The sequence below is a fragment of the Akebia trifoliata genome, chromosome 2 (genome assembly GCF_017979445.1).
Source record: "Akebia trifoliata isolate Shusen 1 chromosome 2, ASM1797944v1, whole genome shotgun sequence".
In the NCBI taxonomy this organism is placed as follows: Eukaryota; Viridiplantae; Streptophyta; class Magnoliopsida; order Ranunculales; family Lardizabalaceae; genus Akebia; species Akebia trifoliata.
The window spans coordinates 16,093,807-16,115,095 of NC_141376.1; the positions used below are offsets into that span (position 1 = coordinate 16,093,807).

At 33.1% G+C, this 21,289-nt stretch overlaps 1 protein-coding gene and 1 long non-coding RNA gene across 5 annotated transcripts; both read left to right on the forward strand.

Moving 5' to 3' along the window:
• Positions 1–5,669: 5,669 nt before the first annotated feature.
• LOC147409790 (uncharacterized) lies at positions 5,670–9,585 on the forward strand. Its single transcript, XM_086431853.1, has 2 exons — positions 5,670–8,532; positions 8,965–9,585. Exons 1-2 carry the CDS (start codon positions 5,754–5,756, stop codon positions 9,417–9,419), a joined length of 3,234 nt encoding a protein of 1,077 aa, XP_086287979.1. The 5' UTR covers positions 5,670–5,753; the 3' UTR covers positions 9,420–9,585.
• A 6,439-nt stretch (positions 9,586–16,024) lies between these two features.
• On the forward strand, positions 16,025–21,012 carry LOC147409791 (uncharacterized). Of its 4 annotated transcripts, none has more exons than XR_015175392.1 (7): positions 16,028–16,419; positions 17,259–17,419; positions 18,161–18,235; positions 18,586–18,664; positions 19,018–19,304; positions 20,282–20,387; positions 20,740–21,012. It is a non-coding gene; the product is annotated as an uncharacterized LOC147409791 (long non-coding RNA). The 4 variants fall into 4 exon arrangements; XR_015175395.1 differs by having other exon boundaries at positions 16,029–16,419; positions 19,018–19,145; XR_015175394.1 differs by lacking the exon at positions 18,586–18,664 and having other exon boundaries at positions 16,025–16,419.
• Positions 21,013–21,289: the final 277 nt, after the last annotated feature.

Consider the following 21,289-nt stretch of genomic DNA (forward strand, 5'->3'; position numbering starts at 1 on the left):
GAGAAGGATTAGAGAATTCAATGTAGCCTTTGCAAACCATCCACAATGCAGATTAATTCTGAATCTAACTCAATCCATGTAGCAAGTCATTGCTCATGGATCGGAAAGTGGAGCCGTTTAATCAACGAAAGTAACTAAAAGTTATTCATGTAAATCCTAATCTGATTGAGATTGCATCTATATTCCGATTCTTCACAGAGCATAGCCATTCTTGAACTTATCTAAGTAATGGCTATCAAAGTTGAATCAGAAATATAAGCTAAGGGATCTAATCAAAGAAGAATTTACAGAATGTTTAACAAGATAAGCAAGAATAATGAATTTGAAATAACATTAAATGGATGGACTTGCTCTGGCATTATTGAACTCTCTAAGGAGATTCTAGCCACTCATTGCAAGATTCATAGTTGCAGCAAAAAGAAAGTAAAGAAGACAATAGATGAGAAGAAAATGTAAAATAGAAATGCAACTTGATTCCTTTCTTGAGGATCTCTCAAAAGAGTTACAATAGAGCCAATGGCTTACTCTTGATGTTCTCACTACACTCAAAAGCTCACCCAAAGGAAAAATTACAGAGAAGAAAGAAAGAAAAATCAGAAATTATAGAAGAAGAGAAGAGCCTAACAGGGACCCAAGAGGGGACCCCTTTTTTGAAATCAACCCTCAAATTTATAATGTTCGTATTCGGGTAATCGGGGTGATTTGGCGGATAATTCGATTCGAATGGCCCAATCAGTTACAACCACTGAAGCTTCTGTAAAAATCTCGAGGACAAATTCCTCGAAATGACCGCGGCGCGGTCTTGGCTAGCCGCGGCGCGGTGACGTGGCGCCCAAAATTCTCGAGATTTTGCCGGATGCTTCCTTTTTGCTCGCATGTTGTAACAGTAATTGTTATTTCTTTTGTTGGTTTCCGAATGTGCCCTTTTCACCTGAAATTAGTAACAAATTATTGTTAGCCACATTAATTTGGGATTTAATAAAATTTATTATTATTTTAAGGGAACTAGTATTTATATGATGGTAATCTCGATGAAATTACGGTCCCAAAATGATATTATTGGGACCTTATCACTTTCCAAGAAAATTGACCCCGTCTCATCATCTTGCAATGAATACTGTATAAACTCATGACTGACCTAAGCTCAATTTATCCATGAGTAGCAAGTGAGTCAGTGAGTTGGTGGATTTAGTTGTTCAACCAAGTTAAACTTGTGGGGTCTCCTCATGAAGCATAAATATGGTCCATATTTCATCTCATATTTGACTTATGGGTCGTGGCCGGACCACGGATCATGGACAAGGTCGTGGTCCTAAAATTTGAGGTGTGACAAGCCTACTTATAAGATATTTCAATGTCTAAAGTTCTCACGTAAAAGTTCATTGTTTTTCAATCATGTACATGTGTGAGGATAGAGGCATTCACAGATGTAGTCAGGACCAGATCAATTATAGACCATAGATGTACATTATTATGAAATGGTCCAACCAAATTCATATATGGTCCAAACCAGTTTTACAAATTGGTGGTCTGGTCTAATCATGAATTCGCTCCCTTTAATTGTACTTGGCAATCTATTGACCCACTGATTCTAAAGTAAGCATGAGTGAGTATGTACAGGCAAAAGGAATGCCAAAGAAGATGGGTTTTTCTCCAAAGTTCCAACCAAAGCAATGTCAAATCAGTGTATTTGTCTTTATCCTTATGAGGAGACAACTCATCAAATTAATTTTTGATCAATTCCTTTCATGCCAACTACGACACAATACTCTTCAACCTAAACACCTAATAACGTTAGTCTCTCTTTTTCTGCTAGGCAAGCAAGGGGATTTATCCCTACCACTCTCCACTGTATATATATTCCAAGTGGTTCTCTTTTTCCCACCTCTCATGATGTTTAAAAACGAAAGGACAATCACTTAAAAGTAGGCCATATTAGTCACTCAACCAAACTATATATGGACGGTTACGTACATGGTTTTTATACTCCAATTTTTTTTTTATATTGTAATCTAGGTACCATTGAGACCGAGATGACATGGATGAATCGTCTCGAATCGGACCAATCAAATTCTTGAGAAACAAAGATGGTGAACTTATATGTATCTCCTCAAGAACTCTTTTCTCAAGTTAGATGAGGTATCTTGGACCAAATGGATCAAATTCTCCAAAAACAAAGTTGGCCATCTTTTATCTATCTCTTAGAGCAATCCTTTCTCCATAAAGAAAGAGATGGACCGAGACAAAATGAACCGGTTCGAATCAAATAAGTAATATGAGAATCCCCACAACCTCCTCCCTCGCTACAAGTTTTTTACAATCAAGTCAAGTTCCAATTTTTAGTAAAAGTATCAAATTTTTATTAGAGGATATGTACCTTTTGTTATAATTCCTTTATTTTATTTTGAATAATACTAAATTTACTAAAAACAAAATATACTCAAACACACCCAACTGACATGGAATGTGTACAAAAGTATAAAAAATATTCCTCATGTATCTCGAGGGAAAAATCTATTGTTCATTGACATTTCACGTCAGTTGAATATGTTTGAGTATCTTTTTTTTTTTTTTTGAGTCAATTAGAGCACAGCTCTTTTATTTTGATTCATGGATGTTTATGATTCGTTTTTTTATGAAACGTGAAGCTAAAAAGCATATTTCATCTTTTGTGTTTGTTGAAAATTCAAAAGACTTATTTTGCTTCAACTCCTTCAGAGTTGTAAAGACAACTCTTTAAATTTTTAGTACCACATTGGATAAAAATAAATGTTCAGTTTGTGTTATAGTGATTGAATATGAGTGAGAAATAGAATGTGCCTCGCGCGCAGATGGGCGTACAAGACACAATGGGACAAAAGTCATTAAGCTTCGGTTCAACCCGTCAGAAAATCTTAATATACGCACATAACACACGCAATAATACACACCCACTCGAGTGTTTGATTGAACTTTGGTTTGGGTCTTATTTGAAGTTATTTTTGCTACTCAAAATACTAAAAAAAAATTATTCAATCCTAACTATTAGTTTCTAGACCATTAGATTAAGTGTCATGTGTTTCAACATTCCAATAATTGGCGCAGTTAAAGCTCAAACTTCTTGTCCTTAGTTATTGGATCGTTGGGCTCTCCAAACGGTTGTTTGCTTTTAAGTAGTGGAACATTTTGCTCCCTTGTGCAATTTATATGTAAAAAATATCGAACCTTGGGTTAAATAAAAGTAAAAAACAGAAACCTACTCTTCTAAAATCTTTCACTTCTGTAATATTCTCTGCGAGTTTATGTATCTTGTATTATTGGTATATTCGAGTTCGTCATAGGTCTACTATTTTTAAGTACACGATTAACAGGATTGTGACTGTTGAATCTTGAAAATCAATTGTTAAACATTTTTCACTGTGGATACTATCCAACAAGGGGCACAAATTTGATTTTAAAGATAGTAGCTTCTCCATGCCTCTGTCACAAACTGATAAGTTCTTCTAAATATCTAGTTATTCTAATCTATTACTAATTATGTTTTATTTGTGTCACGATCACAAATCTCATTCCAACACATTTTTTCTTGTTTATCACATATTTATAGGTTTTTAGCCTTCTTAATTGTATCAATTCGATGACAACTTGTATTACCTCACTTAATCGCATCATGCTAGCTTTTTGTCATTTCTTGAACTCACTATCTTGCACATGTTGGTTGTGGGGTTTGGCGGTTATAGAGATTGATTCCTGATATAGGGCAAAAAATAATTTTTCAATTATTTCGTTGATTCTGAAAAGAATACTTAACAATTGAACATCAAAAACTTGATTTACACAGAATACCAAGTAGTTGAGAAAGAAAGAAAAAACTCTTTAAAATATAAATTTTATTAATAAAAGATGTTCTCCCATATTGGAGTTACAATATTATTTATATAAAAGAGTCTTATTCCTAAAAAAAAAAAATAGAATAAAAAATTACTAAAAATAGTAAAAACAACTTTAGGATGGAAATGAATACAACTTAATTATAGAAAAAAATGAAAATCGACGATACGTGATTCTAACTTCTATAAGTCAAGTTATTAATAAAATGAAACTTTCCTAAAATAATAAAATTTTGTTAAAAATAGGGTAAATAAAGGAATCAAGTCTTCAAACAAAAAGTTCATTGCTTGTTGTGGAACTTGAAGATCTCAATGTTTCCATTTAAGAATAGAAACATTTGTAAGAAAGCATTTCTCCTTTCTATTTTTTTCCTTCTCCAATGGTTGGTTACTACATTTTCCACACATTTGAGTCCCAATATGAGCTAATATATAATAAAGTGACCTTTACATCTTGGTCTCCTAAAGAAAATGTCAAAATTGGTTTATGCTTTTTCATTAACACTATAATAATGATTTTTAGCTGGGTAATCCTAATCCCCTTCAAGTCGTATAATTTATCAAAGCACATACCTTTGAATGCTTTGATTTGTGCTTCTTTTAAACTATCCAAAAGTTTTATAAGGTTCCTATTACTTGATTAGAATGTTCATTTTCCCTAAAATGTTGATAAAAATAAATAAGCAACAAGAAAATAAAAAATATGATATTTGAATTGACAAACAAATAAGCAACAAGTAATGTATATCATATTTGACACTTAAACTGATAAAAAGGTAGTATTCCACGTGATAAATGCACTATTACAGGCAAGAATCAAGCATTTTTTATATAACAAAATCGTCGAATTCGAGAAAATTATCGTCGAGTTCAATAATATTAATATCGAACTCGACGATAATGCCAAAATGGTACCTTCTATGAAGGGTTCACATTATCATTCCCATTGAGTTCATAATATTAATTAGTACCAAGTTCGACAATAATTAAATTACCGTCGAGTTCATAAAATTAATTAGTACCGATTTAAATGATAATTTAATTACCGGTGAGTTCACATTGTTAGTTTGATGGCAATTTAATTATGGTTGAGTTCATAATATTAATTAGCACAGAGTTCGATAATAATTAAAATTGAACTCGGCATTGTAAAAATCGAACCAAATGGTCTTCTCCGATCAGAAAATGACAAAAAATTACAAATAAAATATCAAAAATATCAAAATGAACATCTATTTTCATTTTCAAACCAAATGAACCATAAAGATTGGATTTTTATGGAAAAGCAATTAAAATGCTCAAAGAAACCGTAAATTTTGCATACATTTTCAAATCGAACAAAAATACCATCGAAAAAACCTCTATCAAACTTTTTCAACCTTCTCCAGTGAAAATGGTGGTTCTTACAGATTGCATGGATGCTGAAAATTGGACTTTTCTCCAATAAAAGTTATGAGTTCAGAGTTAGGATAGTTTTGGAATTTTCATTACCGAAAATGGGGGGAATGAGGTTGGGGACCATTTAGAAATGAAAAATTTACTAAATATCCTGTTAAGAGACCACCCAAAACTTAGAGATTATTTAGAAAAAAGTCCCTCCAACAGGGTCTTTTAAGTAATTTTCCAAAAAAAGAACTCCTTTGTCCGGATGCCTCTAGACCGAGATGACTCAGTCCAAATTGGTCTCATCTGAGATCTAAAAGTAAAACCATGTCGAGGCCAACTTTTTACACTACAAAATATTTTTGTAATTTCTAACCAAAATCAAGGACATTTCCAACATCTCCATATCCATATTAGAGAGAAAAAAAACATTCCAAAAGAACTTCAATAAGTGATTTTCGTAGAACTAGCAAAGAAGGGAGGAACACTACCAAACTCACCATGTCAGCCAATCTAATCTCTTTCTTTCTCTTAATACTCAGCATCTCTGTACCCATCTCAGCTTTAAACTATGAAGGCTTATCCCTCCTTTCATGGCTTTCAACTTTCAATTCCTCCTCTTCTGCTTCTCTCTTCTCTTCATGGAATCCAACCCACCAAAATCCATGCAAATGGGCTTATATCAAATGTTCCAAGAATGCATTTGTTTCAGAATTCAACATCAAATCTATCAATCTTTCCACTACATTCCCTACTCAGATCCTCTCCTTCAATTCCCTCACCATATTAGTCCTCTCCAACACAAACCTTACTGGAGAAATCCCATCGGCGATATCAAACTTAACATCACTTATCCATCTTGATCTCAGCTTTAATGCACTTATTGGAAAAATCCCCATAAATATTGGAAAATTGTCTGAATTGCAGTTGTTGTCATTGAGTTCCAATTCCTTACAAGGTGAAATCCCATCACAAATCTTCAACCATTCGAAGCTTCGACAATTAGAGCTCTTCGATAATTTGCTCTCCGGAAAGATTCCTTCAAATATCGGCTCGTCATCGGCTCTTGAAATATTTCGGGCAGGCGGAAATACAGGCATTTATGGAGAAATTCCTTTGGAGATCTCAAACTGCAAGAATTTAGTATTTCTGGGTCTAGCAGATACTGCTATTTCGGGGAAGATTCCATACAGTTTAGGAGAGTTGAAGAATCTCAAGATGTTTTCGATCTACACTGCGAATCTCTCTGGTGAGATTCCACCCGAAATCGGAAATTGTTCATCTCTAGAGAATCTTTTTTTGTATGAAAACAGCCTATCTGGAGAAATTCCAACTGAATTGGGTCTGTTAAAGAATCTCAAGAGTGCCTTATTGTGGAAGAACAATTTGACAGGAAAAATCCCCGAATCGATTGGTAACTGTTCCAGTTTACGAGTTATCGATTTCTCATTGAATTCTCTCACAGGAGAATTTCCTCAATTTCTTTCAAATTTTGGTGCATTAGAGGAGCTTTTGTTGTCTGGTAACAACATTTCGGGTCGAATTCCTCCATTTATCGGTAACTTCTCAAGTTTGAAACAGATCGAATTGGATAATAATCGACTTACGGGCGAAATCCCAATCGAAATTGGGAAGCTAAAGGAGCTATTTTTGTTCTTTGCATGGCAGAATGAACTTCATGGGAGCATACCTACTGAGTTGGGAAATTGCGAAAAACTTCAAGATTTAGATCTTTCTCATAATTTTCTTTCTGGAAAAGTTCCAAATTCTCTGTTCGATCTCAAGAACTTAACTGAACTCTTACTGATATCGAATGGACTCTCGGGTGAGATTCCACCAAATGTGGGTAATTGCACTAGCTTGATTCGTCTTCGTCTGGGATTTAACCAGTTTTCGGGACGAATCCCATCAGAAATCAGGTTCTTACGTAGCTTGATCTTCCTCGAATTATCGATAAATCAATTTTCAGGAGAAATCCCACACGAAATCGGTAACTGTACTCAACTAGAAATGATTGATTTACATGATAACAAAATCCAAGGAATAATTCCGACCACTTTTGAATTTCTTGTGAGTCTAAATGTTCTAGACCTCTCCATGAACCGAATTTCAGGCTCTTTACCCGATAATTTCGGGAAACTTACATCGTTAAATAAGCTCGTTCTAAGCGGAAACTACATTACGGGTTTAATCCCCAAGTCATTGTGTCTCTGCAAAGATTTGCAATTGTTGGATATGAGTGGTAACAGGCTCATTGGTTCAATTCCTGATGAGATTAGAAGTTTACAAGGACTAGATATCTTATTGAATTTGAGTTATAATTCTCTATCAGGCCCAATTCCAGAAGGTATCTCGAATCTTTCGAAACTTTCGAACTTAGATCTCTCTCACAATACACTTGAAGGAAGCCTTAGTGTATTGGCTAAGCTTGAAAATCTTGCTTCTTTGGATGTCTCCTACAATAACTTCTCAGGTTATCTTCCAAATACAAAGTTTTTCCAAAACCTCCCCTTAAGTTTCCTTGCTTCTAATCAATATCTCTGCATTAAAGGGAATAAATGCAGTATGGGTGAGAATCTCCACAGCAACATCTCAAATAGAAATCTTATAATCTGTGTTGCAATCAGTCTTACCGTAACGGTTGTTCTTGTGGTTTTCGGAGTAATTTTGATTATTCAAGCTCAAGGAAAGAAAGAGTTGGAGTGGAAGTTCACACCATTTCAGAAACTGAATTTCTCTATCGATGACGTTTTGATGAGTTTATCGGATTCCAACGTTATCGGTAAGGGTTGTTCTGGGGTGGTTTATCGTGTCGAGACTAAATCATCACAAGTGATCGCGGTGAAAAAGCTATGGCCCATGAAAAATGGGGAGTTTCCAGAGAGGGATTGGTTTTCGACGGAGGTTAGGACTCTCGGATCGATCAGACATAAAAATATAGTGAGGCTTTTGGGCTGTTGTACTAATGGGAAAATTAATTTGCTCATGTTTGATTATATTAGTAATGGAAGTTTGGCTGGATTGCTTCATGAGAAAAGGGTGTTCTTGGATTGGGACTCAAGATATAAGATCATACTCGGTACAGCACATGGTCTAGCATATCTTCACCATGATTGTATTCCTCCCATGGTTCATCGTGATGTCAAGGCAAACAACATCTTGGTTGGACCACAATTTGAAGCTTATCTCGCAGATTTTGGCCTCGCAAAGCTTATCGATTCTTCGGAATGTGAGAAATTGTCTAATACAATGGTGGGTTCATATGGCTACATTGCTCCTGGTAAGTTAAAGTAATTATTGTCCTTACAGAAATTATGTCCACTTAACTAAAGAAATCGATAAATTTTGTTGAATTTTATAAACATTTGATATTTTAGTATTTGAGAAGTAAATAGAATAGGTTTCTCACTACTACATTTTTCTTATAGATCTTTTGAATTCTGTTGGTGATTGATCAAGTAATTACGAGTATGAAATCGAACAAAGAAACTTGGGATTTCTGGGTTGGGGAGGTTTGAGCGAGAGTTTGGAAGAATTTGGATTGTAATTTTTTTTATTGATGTAGTGAATCGTTCTAATCTCTTAGTGGATGAAAGCATTGCTGGACCACTATAAATATTTTCTTTTTCTTTTCTTGGAATTTCATTTGATTTTTATTCTTTTTACGTGATTTGATCTAAGGATTTCACATCACATCCACAATGAATTGCAGAATATGGGTACAGTTCAAGAATCACAGAGAAGAGCGACATTTACAGCTATGGCGTTGTGCTTCTAGAGGTCTTAACGGGAATGAAACCAACTGATCCGCGGTTACAAGAGGGGGGCCACATTGTAAGTTGGGTTACAAAGGAACTACAAGAGACAAAAGGGGAAGCGTCATCTATTCTTGATCAACAACTTCGGTGTCGATCAGGTACACAGATTCAAGAAATGCTTCAAGTGCTCGGCGTGGCTGTATTGTGTGTGAACCCTCACCCGAATGAGCGACCCACCATGAAAGATGTAACAGCACTTCTCAAGGAAATCAGACATGAAACAGAGGACTTAACCAAACCTAGTTTGGTTGGCAAAGGAGTTGTGACCAACACAAAAGTAGAAGCCCAATCTTCTAGTTTCTGTAAAACGTCAGAAACTCTTATTGGGTCATCTTCTTTGTTGCATTAGGATTTCTCTTGAAATGCGCATAGAGTATATTCTTCACAACTCTCTTTGATTCTTTTTAAATTTGTTTGGTTCTTTGCTTGTCTATATTCAAATCAAATAAAAACATCATGGATTGTATTGCTCATGTGCATGTTCATGTTCATGGGACAAATCCCTATTTGAAATAGCTTGTGAGTTCGTCGATTACTCAATAAGCAGTTAGCAGTGCATCGCATGGGATATAAAACTTGTTTAGGTGATATTGGCTTGCACCATTGAGCACGTATAGCTCATCTCGGCCTCCGCCCCTTTCTAAGGACAATAAGGTTGTATCTTTTCTTGCTCTTAAAAAGATCTACAAAATAATTTTTTCTCTCCTAGGCAAAAGAGAATATAAAAAATCGATGAATCAGGATTCAGAATGGTTGGAATTTAAAACACCTAGGGCTCCTAACCAAGCCGTTTGCCAAGTAGACACCATATGTTGTTATAGGGACGGGACATGGTTTCTAGATCACGACTCAGAATCAATTTAACAAAACAAATCCAACCTCCACATAGTGGAGAATCCCAACAAATTGACAATTTTACCGAGTGGTATAGTTTCCAAACACTGCTCTAGTTTGATCGTCAAGGTCGCTGAATAGTGGAAAAGAATTAAATTCTACATTAAGTTGAACTTTCTCAACTCTCACTTACCTGAAATGTTAAAAAGCGATTCTATGTCCGGAGTTGGAATGTCATAATTAAAATTAGAAGTTATACTATTTGATAATTGGAAATCAAAAAGTGAGAACGATATACTCCGTAAAAGATTCCTACTACTAGGGCCCGATCCATTTCAATTAGAATTTCATCTATCACATCAGGTCCCCCCAACGATCGACACATAGTTTTCACACCTATTAGCTGAAAAGCCATTGTGGTGACAAAAATCTTGGCTGGCAAGAGACCCAGAGAACATGGAGTGAGGAAACAGATGGGGGCCAACATCCACTCCAAAAGTAAAATAACAGATAAAATGCCCACATCTTCTTCAAATGTGTACATTGCTTGTAGTCATGTTAAACCACTAGCTAACACTGATGGTGAGAACTCCCCCATCAAGCTCTAATGGCTGACAATGTAACCATCATCAAAGAAACATTTTTAACTTTATAGAATCGTCGCGACATATGCAAAGAACAATTTGATCCGGACGACTCATCTTATTAAGTTCGATTAAATAATTGTGTATCTAAAATAATTGTTTTTCTAGGCGAAATTCCCAAAAAGGTGGAAGAAATTGATAAATTCTCAATGAAAAACATCTATGGTTCATACACACCTCCACGTTAGGAAAGTGCGAAATGGGGTCAATCTTTTAGATCGCGTCAGCATCATTCTTTATAAATTAATAGAAAACATATTCCCCAATTAGGATCTAATAAACTGTTACAAAAATTTCCACTTTATAAAACTATTTAAAAAAATCATTTTAAAATGAAATGTTTTAATTCCAAAAATGTTAAATTAGCGTTTTCAGAATACAGTTTCAAAATTAAAATGAATTGAGCGTTGAAATGGAAATTTTACAATTTTCAAAGCATGTCTTAGTAGATCAACCTCATTTTTTTATTTTTTATTTTTTATTTTTTATTTTTATTTTGTTATAGGTTGAATTGTTGGTGATCAATCATAAATTTTTATTTCAAATACATCATGTATATTTAATTGGGGTGAATTACCAAAACATGCAATAAAATCATCTTATTTACCGACATTGTACACATTTGAAACTATTTACAAAATCAATAAAAAGGAGTTTTTGTGTGTGTGTGTGTGTGGAAATAAGTTGTTTTTTAAACTTGTTGAAAAGCTCTAACTAAATACGATGAATGCCCCCATTATTAATTTGGTGAAATAACTATTTTGGCTTTGTTATATTTTTTTTATTATAAATAGTTACCAAAATATTAAAAAATATTTTTATTTGATAAATATTTTGGAATGTTTACAGTGATGGTAATTTCGAGACCTCTCTTCCATGGGTAGATTTATATTTCAATTATTAAAATTAAACATTTTATAGGAAAAACTCAAAACCAATCAACACAACTGGGTTTTAATATACTCAGCTTATATTTTCAAAATATCGGCCTAGTTATCTTTGATCTCGAACAAATTAATGTGATAAGTAATTCACAGTTTTTAAACTCGGTCAAGACCAAGAGTCATTTCTGTGAGACGCTTGTACAATTGATTCGACCTAGATTAATTTCAAAATCATGAAGGAGTTTCTGTGTTTTTTACAAATAAATATAATTAATTTTTAAGAATTTAAGAAAAAAAAACTCACTTTAAAATTGATAAATTCACTGTTTAGAAATTAATAAAGCAATAAATCAATAACAAATCAACTCTTTAATTGATCAAGGTGTAATCCATTATATTATCCATCACACTTCTAAATATATAACGAAGACCAAAACAAAGCGGTGAACGATTTGAAAGCAATAAATTCACCACTTTGAACCCAAATAAAGAGCGAAATCACTTCTTCAAAGTAGGGAGGAAAAAAACAATGAATTTGCCACTTGAAACAACAAAGTGATGAAATTGCTGCTTGTAATCTATTTTGTCAAGCTTCCCAAATATATAATGACAAAATGGACAATATGAATCTTTTCAAAGAATTTATTTTCCATTTTGACTAAATCAATGTGATGAACATGTTGCTTTCAAAGCGAAGAACTAGCGGCTTTGAACCCACATAAAGCATCAAAATCGTTCCTTTGAAATTAAGATAAATCATTTGTATTTTTTTCGAATAATTTGTACTACAAAGATTTGCAAGGCAAATGTTTTGCAATGAAAAATTTACTAATGTTTGGTAGTCATCTCAACGTGAAAAAAAATTCATATTCAACGGTCCAAGGCTGTCGAATTTCATAAAATGCGACAGACCAAGATATCGAATTTTTTCTTTTAAACGGGTTGAAACTGTCAAATAAACGGAGGATGGGAGAAATTTGATGGATTTAAGCTGTCGAAGATAAAAAAAAATTCAATGGCCCTTGAAATACGGTTACTAAAATTCGTGGGCCGGCCTTGGTCCGTCGAATTTTCTTACCGAATTTTTCAGCTTTCATGTGATTAGGAAATATCATGCAAAATCATTTCATTTGCTCGATCATTTTCAATGAAAGTTTTTTGAAGTGATCTCTTATTAAAAAACATTAAAGAAATTTTAACTTATTCAACGTCCTCAAATAAACTATTCAAATTATAAAAATACCCTTAGTGCTGGCTACGTTAATATGCAAATAAATTTACCAAAACCCCCCATCATATATAGTAAACAACATATTGAAATTACAAAAATAATACTCCGCAAAGATATTCAAAGGTTCATAATCAAATTAGATTTAGGGTTTTTCATTTTCTAAGATTGACTGCTTTTGAAAAGAACAATCCATTTGACCCCTAGGTGAAAATTTTTAACACAAAAATATTCTCTTAGATAAAAAATATATATATATATTGCAATATATTCACTAAAAATGATCTTGTCATGCATTTTGAAAGGTTTTGATATGGAGGTGGGAGTGGACCCTACCAAAGGCACTTCAGTTAAGGGTAATTATAAAAGCACCCCACGAATTAATGAGAGCAAGTTAGACCATAGCCAAATTGTCTTGTCTTATATGGGTTAAAAGTTTTGGAATGAGCTTATTTTTTTGTGTGGATGATCTCTACCGTGAGAAGATCATCCTCACCAAAAAATCAGCTCATCGAAACTTCTAACTCCATCAAAAATGGGTTACCAAAAATAATTTAAAAAAAAAAAATTGAACAATGTACTATTCTTGAATTTGTTTTGATGGGATTAGAAGTTTCGGAATGGGCTAATTTTTGGTGAAGATTATCTCCTCATCATAGAGATCATCATCACCAAAATCAGCTCATTCTAAAACTTTAACTCATATAAGACAAAACAATTTGACTATAGTGTGGGTTGCCCTTATTAATTCGTGGGGTGCTTTTATAATTATCCTTAGTTAATTTTGAAAAAATAGGAGATTTTTTAGGAAAAGATTTGATTTGATCTTAAATAGATAATTTCTATGTTTGGTGATGAATTCTTTTTATAAGTAATTTGTTTTTTAAAGCAAGTATCGGATAAGGAGTATTTTTGTCATCTTGAAAAATTGCAAGAATTTTTAGAAAGGGTCAGCTAGTTACACACTACCTATTACTAAATGCGCTCCATCAATTAAAAATTCCCCTTTGCATTCCATTTAGATGATTACACCCCTAAAATAATTAAAAATTTGTTGCACTCCTTCTGTTACTTTTTTTTGTTCTTCCTCAACTATACCCACATAAATTATTGTTGGTTCAATAATTTTTGTAAGAAATATTTTATCATTTTAGAACCATGTTTACAAAGTTGAGTTTCCTTGAAATACATAAGTTCATATTAATTTTTAAACAAAGACTAGAAAATACCTTAATTAAGTTTGAACCACAGAGAACAAGAGCAAATAAATAACAAAACATGAGCAAAATAGAGTATGAGCAGAGAATATAAACTATAAGTTAAAATAACGGTTAAACCTTAAAAGTTAATGTATTGGAGTGCAAGTAGTCAGTTAAAATAGAGTTTATAAAAAAATAAAAAATAATAATATTTTAACATTGGTGTGCAACCAACAATTAGTGATATGCAACTAGTAGATCCCTTCAGAAAACGTCCAAATTGTTTTCTAGTGTTGGGAAAACGTGTTCATTGTTCCACAGTGAAAAGTGGGAACAAAAAGTACAAGGGGTATTTTGTCATTTTTGAAAAAATTATAAAAGGATGGTGTGACTTTTTTTTTAAAAAAAAGTAAATTTCTAAACACTAGGAGGTATTTTTAGTACAAAAAAGGTGTCTAGAAATCTATAAACAGGATAAATTACACTTTAACCCCTGTAGTTTGGCATAATCCCACTTTGACGCCCTATCATTTGGACAATTGCACTTACTTCTCCTTTCATAGATGGTGTTAAAACTCAGAAATTATTTTACTATTTTATCCTTTCCTTTTATTGTTTTTAATAATAAAAAAATTAATTATAAAATTATAAAAATGTATCCATCTAAACATTCATATGTAAACACATTTTTTCACAAAGATATTTTTGTTTATAGAAAAAAATAATATTTAAAAAAAGGGTAAAATGGTTTTTATAAAAAATTAAAATTCCTTTTTTAAAACCTTTCGCCAACAAAAAGTAGACGGAATATGGTAAGTGAGCCTCTTAAATAACCATAGGTGAGGTAAGTGAGATTATCAAAACATTATGGGATCGATATGAAATTATACCAAACCATAGGTAGTGTGTAATTTACCAAATATCAGAATGATAGAATATTTTTAGAATATGGCCCATCATCGGAAATTTTCTATAAAGAAGACCTCCCATAGGTAGTTCACAAAATCAAACCAAAGAAACAATAAAGAGGAGAGGACTTCCTAAACTCCATGCAACTTGTTGTAATATGCACGCGTTGCTAGCTCGTTCTCTATTTTGTTTCACCTCTCCATAGAAAAGGGATTATCAAAATCCCTTTGGTTTATTGGTTTATGTCTATTGTATCACATAGAGGTTAAAAAATTATCGTAGGATCATCCAATGGATAACTTTCATCTAATAGTTTATCACACACATTGAGTCATTATATGAGAGAGTAGGGATGTACATTTTACTCAGAACCCGAAACAAAAATTGGATCGAAAAATTGGACTGAACCTGTTCAAGTTATGATCAAACCGAAACCATATAAATTCGATTTAAGTCTGGGTTTAACCCTCCTAGACCAGACCAAATCCATTATATGTACTGTTACCCAAGACGGAACTTGGAACATAACTCGAATCGATAAACTCAAAAATTCGATAAAAATTTGAATATATTTCAATTTCCCCCCTTTCCCAATGGCTAACACAAACCAAAACCCAACCCGAAACCCATTTTAGAAAACGGTAAAAAAATAAAAAATAAAAAAATTGAAAATCCCCCCCTCCCCAACGGATTTAAGACCGTTTTAAATTAGTTGAGAGGGGGGAATTCAATTTTTTTATAAATACCTTATGCCATTCTAAATAATCTACTACTCAACACTCTCAATCTTTCTAATTTATTTTCATATTTTTATAATAATTCTCTAAGGTCTCTATTAAATTGAGATTTGGTCTCAATTAATTTGATTATGAAGTGATCAAAATTTTCTTCTATGTGGCAAAATCAAGATCAAATCATCATCAAGTGATCAATAAATTCTTCTACATGACAAGATCAACCGATCAAATCAACACATAAAAAGATTAACGAAAAAAAATTAAAAAAATTCCAACAATAAGGTGTAGTGATTTTTTTTTTTTTTTTCATATTATCAGTAATATCTTTTTCTCACATTTTGTTCTCTACTTTCAAGTGAAGCTTAATCAACATCTATTATTTTTTTATTTTAATGTTAATTTTTATATAATGGATCCCCAAAATTTTAATAATCAAATTTTCAAAATTATGATGATGCTCCTAATCAAATCTCTAATTTTAATTTATTTACTTACGAGGTTAACAATGAACCCCAAATCTCTAATCCTAACCCTAGTCCTAGTCTCCCAAAAAAATCGAAAAGATTTCGATTGGAGTTATGATAATTTTTTGCATTAATATGTTGCATTATCATGCAAATCTCTCTCTCAGTCTCTCCCTCGACCGATCTCTCGATCTCATCTCTCTCTCTCTCTCTCAGTCGCTCCCTCATCGACCTCTCAATCTCATCTCTCTCGCTCAGAGATACGAAACATAAGAAATCCGAAACATATTTGAAAGCAGAGCAAACACAGTTTGTTTCTGAAATCTTTTACAGAGAGCGAAATCAAACCCTAACTTTAGCAGAAAGCAGAGCAATTACTCGATTCGTAGATCGAAAATGGCGATAGGGACATCAGATCTTGAGCAACACAAGCTTTCGTTCTTCGACAAGGTTGTTTGATTCATAGAGTTCTTTTGAAATTTAGGTTAATTTGCTTTTAAAATTACGATTAATTTCTCTGAAATTGTTTGTTTGCTTTGCTTTTGATTTTGCTATAATTAGTCGATGACATCTTCCGAAGACATCAGCAGCTCAAGAGAGACTCTTATTGATGAAAATTGCTAATGCGAGAGAGCTATTCTGTTTATGCAGCAATCCTTCCATGAGTTTTTCTTGATACCAGTCTATTGGTTTCTATCAGCCAAATAATATTTTGAATCTTGAATTTTTTTGATAATTTACTTGATAATCGTTATTTTTATATGAGACTTTCAAACATCATATTATCATAGATGTTATATATATATATATATATATATATATATATATATATATATATATATATATATATATATATATTTTAAGGGAAATGCTAATGAAAAAAATTTCCACTCTTAGTTGCCCCCACAGGCCACAGGGGAATGGAATTTATAGTATTTGTGCCTCCTTAATGGATTTCTTAGAATTTCTAGAAGTACTTTCTTTTACGACTGTTTGAGAGTTTTCATTAGTGAAAACATTCCTAGTTGGGATTATAGTAGGACCTTATAAAATGGAGGTCATAAGCAGCATTTGAATTTTTAGCTATTACATTTTTCCTTATTAATTATTATTGTTTTTTTTTTTTTTTGATAAATATAAGCTTGTATTAATTATTATTGTTCTCCATGTGCAATTGCAAAAATGTTGAGTATATAACTAAGAATTAGTGTTTCAAGGGTAACGAGCCCATATTTTGCTGCTGCTATACGGTGAAAACTGATTTTTGTGTTGTTGATCCCCTAATAAAGGCTGAGAGTAATACTTCAAGTGGTAACAAGAGCCTACATCTGGTGATGGGTAGTTCAATTGAAGGAGATGCAATCCCTCAAAAAAGACAATGGCTACTCAACCATCCAAACACTGGATGTGGGGTGGACGATCATGTACACATGTCTTTTTTTCTGCATCGGTAAGCCTGTTTTTAATAGGACATGTGCGTGTGTATGTACATACATGTGAGTGCATTCGTGTGGCTGTGTGTATGTGCTTGTCTTTGTGTTTGGGTGCACCTGTAAATGAATATGCATATAAAAATTGAGAAGCTAAAGTCAGCAGAAATTTTAACCATGAAAAGGAGGTAAAGTAAATTACCACTCCAATTCCTATACCATATACAAAACGTTCGATCACCATAATAGGGAAGTTAGGTGCTAATGCTGTTACTAGAGCTCCAACAAGATAAAGCAGAGAGGATAGAATCAACTATCTTCGTCTTCCTTCAATAAAAACTTTCCTCTTTTAGATTTTATCAAATGTAAATTTTATACTATATAATATCCTGAATTCTATATTTGAAGCGCAAAGTTAAAGAAAAAACCTAGAATGTCAGCAATACTAAAAGCCGAGATGGAACCAATCAAGGCCCCATATAATGAACCACCGACTTGTAAACAATTTCAACACCCAAATTCAAAGAAATAAATATGCACTCAGAATGGTGAAAATGTCAAACTTACAACTACTAGATGCTTTTTACCCATGTGTATCAAGCAATTACAATCAAAGATGAGATGTCAACTCACAATAAGCCCAATTTCCAATGAAGACAAGTTAAACCATGTTGTTGGGCCTTGTGGTTAATCGTTTATATTTAGTTTAAGAACTGTATATAGTCCATAATTAGATGCCTGATATTTATTTTGATTGTCAGGTTGGAAATGATGTGGCAGAATGTTTACAACAAGCAATGACCAAGAGAGGGCTGGATATGCGAGTAACAGCACTGGTAAGCACTTACTGTCAATCTATAGGTTGTTAAAGCATTTAGGGATTTAAGGTGTGGACTAACAAAAAAAATTGATCTCTTATGAAAATGCCTAATGCACAGAGAATAATTAACTGCTAAGAAAACCACTTCGTTGTTACATAATTTGTTCTGCTTGGCTTTTAATTAATATCTTTCAAATTTGTTATTTCTCCTGAACACTCCCACGTACACACATGCATTCGATTTATGATGCTTCCAAAAATTTTGGTGCTAACTCATTCTTTTATATTTCTATAGTTGTTAGTGATATGGTTCATTTTTTCTTCCAACTGACACTTGTGTAAGCAAACATAAAATTAAAATTCCAGGTACATATTGTAATCATCATTTCTTGCGAAAGCTAAGCACTAATTGGCAGAGGTTATCATGATGCTGCATATGATGCAGGTCAGTTCTGTTCTTTTATACAAAAATTTCCCTAGGCTTTGTGGAAATGCTTTCTTTATTTCTTTTATATTTATTTTAAAGAAAATATCTGAGTTCGAATGCACCTATAGTGTTAAATGTAAGGAAGTAGTCCTCGAGGAAAAATTGTATGAAAGAGACCCAACAGTCTAAAATTCTTCAATTGATCTTTCTTAAGTATTAACAAAATTGGCCATCTTATACTTGATTTACGGTTTTGTGTATCACTATTATGAGTAATTTATATAGTTATACTTTTGTGTTTCTCTTAACGTATATGTATGTACATTTGTATGAGTATTTATTGTTACTAAGGGTGCTACTATGGTAGCCAGGTTTTGTGAGTATAAGTTGCTGCTTTATGTAAGCTGGTGAATGATAGTGTGGGAACATTAGCTCTTGCACATTATCATGATGAGGACACTGTTGCTGCAGTGATTATTGGAACTGGCACAAATGCAAGGTAAGCATCATCTCTATGCAAATAACATTGTCCAAATAAATTATTGGATAGGGGGTGTTTGGCCTGTTGAGTATCCCAACTGCACTGGTCTTTTTGGTTGGAATGGTGTTGTACAAACCCCATGTTCTCAAGGAATTCTCAAGGATGCTGGATAATCAGGTATGAGTAACAATCATTGGTGACTAGGTGAAATTGAATATGTTGAGATTTTTTCTGTTATATATATACTATAGATGTATCAAGTCACACCTAAGCATGTGCATCTATTTATTTACTTATTAGGGAATTGGTAAACAGTTACACATGCAAGTGTAATAAATGAAGTGTAGATTAAAAATCTTCATTGAGGCCTTTGAGTTTTTAAGGATCACTTAATCATAAAAAATCAGCCTATTGGAATGTTCGAACCCTATGGAAAAAGGACTCAAAGTTGATGGTTAAATGAACAACCCATACTGTTCTACTTGAAAACCACTTTTGATAGGTTAAACGTTTTTGGGTTGGAGTTTTTTTTGGAGTGGTCAATCTGGCCCTAGCAAATCTGTGTAAAAACCATGTAAATATATCCTGTATATTGACATAATTTAGGACATTCATGAGGGTTAGTGAATAGTCCGAGAACAAATGGTGATGAGACAAATGAGTACCCAATTTTAGTTGGTTTACACTAGAGATGGACCTTGAGTCCACAGCTGCTTTAATTATAGATGAAGTATCCTCAAGGGAGAGACTTTTCCTTCTGCACCCTTTTGCTTTAATTATATAGTTGTTTATTGAAGTTGCACTCAATGTTCTGTTTGGTCTAACTTATTTTAACCTTTTCGGATTGCAAGGCATCAATCCATTGTTCTAGTTATGCATTTATCCCAGAGAGATATGTATGTATGTTCAACCGCTGTTGTAAAATCTACTATAGTTGGTAAATTGTTTGTATAACCTCCAATTGTTTTCATGCTAGCTACAACTTCTCATGTGTTCTTATTTCTTTCTTAATAATCATCATATTAGATCTCTAGGAACTCCATTGTATGATTCCTTTTTGTCAATAGATCCATGTGAAAAATGTTGTTAGTATTATTTTTTTTATGTATGTCACAATTCGTATTCATAATTGATTTTATCTTGATTGTTTCTAGGGCTTGATAGCTTTGATATCCTTCAAGGACTCGAAAGCTACCATGCTTTTGATATTAAACAATGCAGCTCAGGGGATTTTGTCCTCATTTTTCTTCAAATATGCAGGTTAGATTGTTTTTCTTCAACTTTCTTATTCTTCACCAAATCTTTAAGTAGGATATATTGCATCATGTATCACGGACACTAAAATGAGAACAAAAAATTCCCATGTTAGACATCTTGAGAAAGTTGTAAGGAAAAATGCTTAATAAATTTATCTTTTCGGTTTACACTCGTTCTAAATCGGTGGCTTTTATGAACTAGTGTTCTATTCATTAGTAAATATTTCTGGGTCCTTTATCTTAGGCATTTTTATTTGTATTCAATTTATTTATGCTTCTGATTGGACTACCTTTGGAACTGAACATTGGACATAAAGGTTTCTCACCTTATAGTCCTTGGTTCTTTGGTTGATCAGGAACACTTGCTTCTCGGACACTCCTGTGAAGGTGCAGAAGCTCATCGTGAGAGTACGCAATGTGGTGATATGAAAGACTGCTCGATTGGCGGTTGTGGGCATTGTGGGGATCTTAAAGAAGATAGGGAGGGATGGAAGTGATGGCATTGCTTCCTTGTAGGCACTTGCGCTTGTGTAACGATTGTGAAAGGTTTATCGATGTATTGTAATTTTAGATTTGTAAATTATGATTCATTGTAACTCTTTTTGTGCATAAATTAATTTGATAGAAAACCTCGATGTCACATATTTTGAACGTGGCTAATAGGTGTGCAGAAGAAAAAAAATTTAAAATTAAATGTTTTTTAAAAGTTTAGATATCAGTTTATAATAATTTTAGATATCGGTTTGAAACCGTTGTCTAAAAGTCTCAGACTTACGACATCAGTCTTATAAAATTCGATGTCTGAAAAAAAAAATTTTTATAAACACATATTTGGAACGGTTTTTAGCCGTTCCACATTCTGAGTTTTGGAACGGTTTGTACCCGTTCAAAATCCTGAGATGTAGA

Coding starts and splice junctions, on each gene's coding strand:
- LOC147409790 (XM_086431853.1), top strand. CDS start 5,754: ATGTCAGCCAATCTAATCTCTTTCTTTCTCTTAATACTCAGCATCTCT. Junction 8,533..8,964: donor ATATGGCTACATTGCTCCTG/GTAAGTTAAAGT, acceptor AATGAATTGCAG/AATATGGGTACAGTTCAAGA.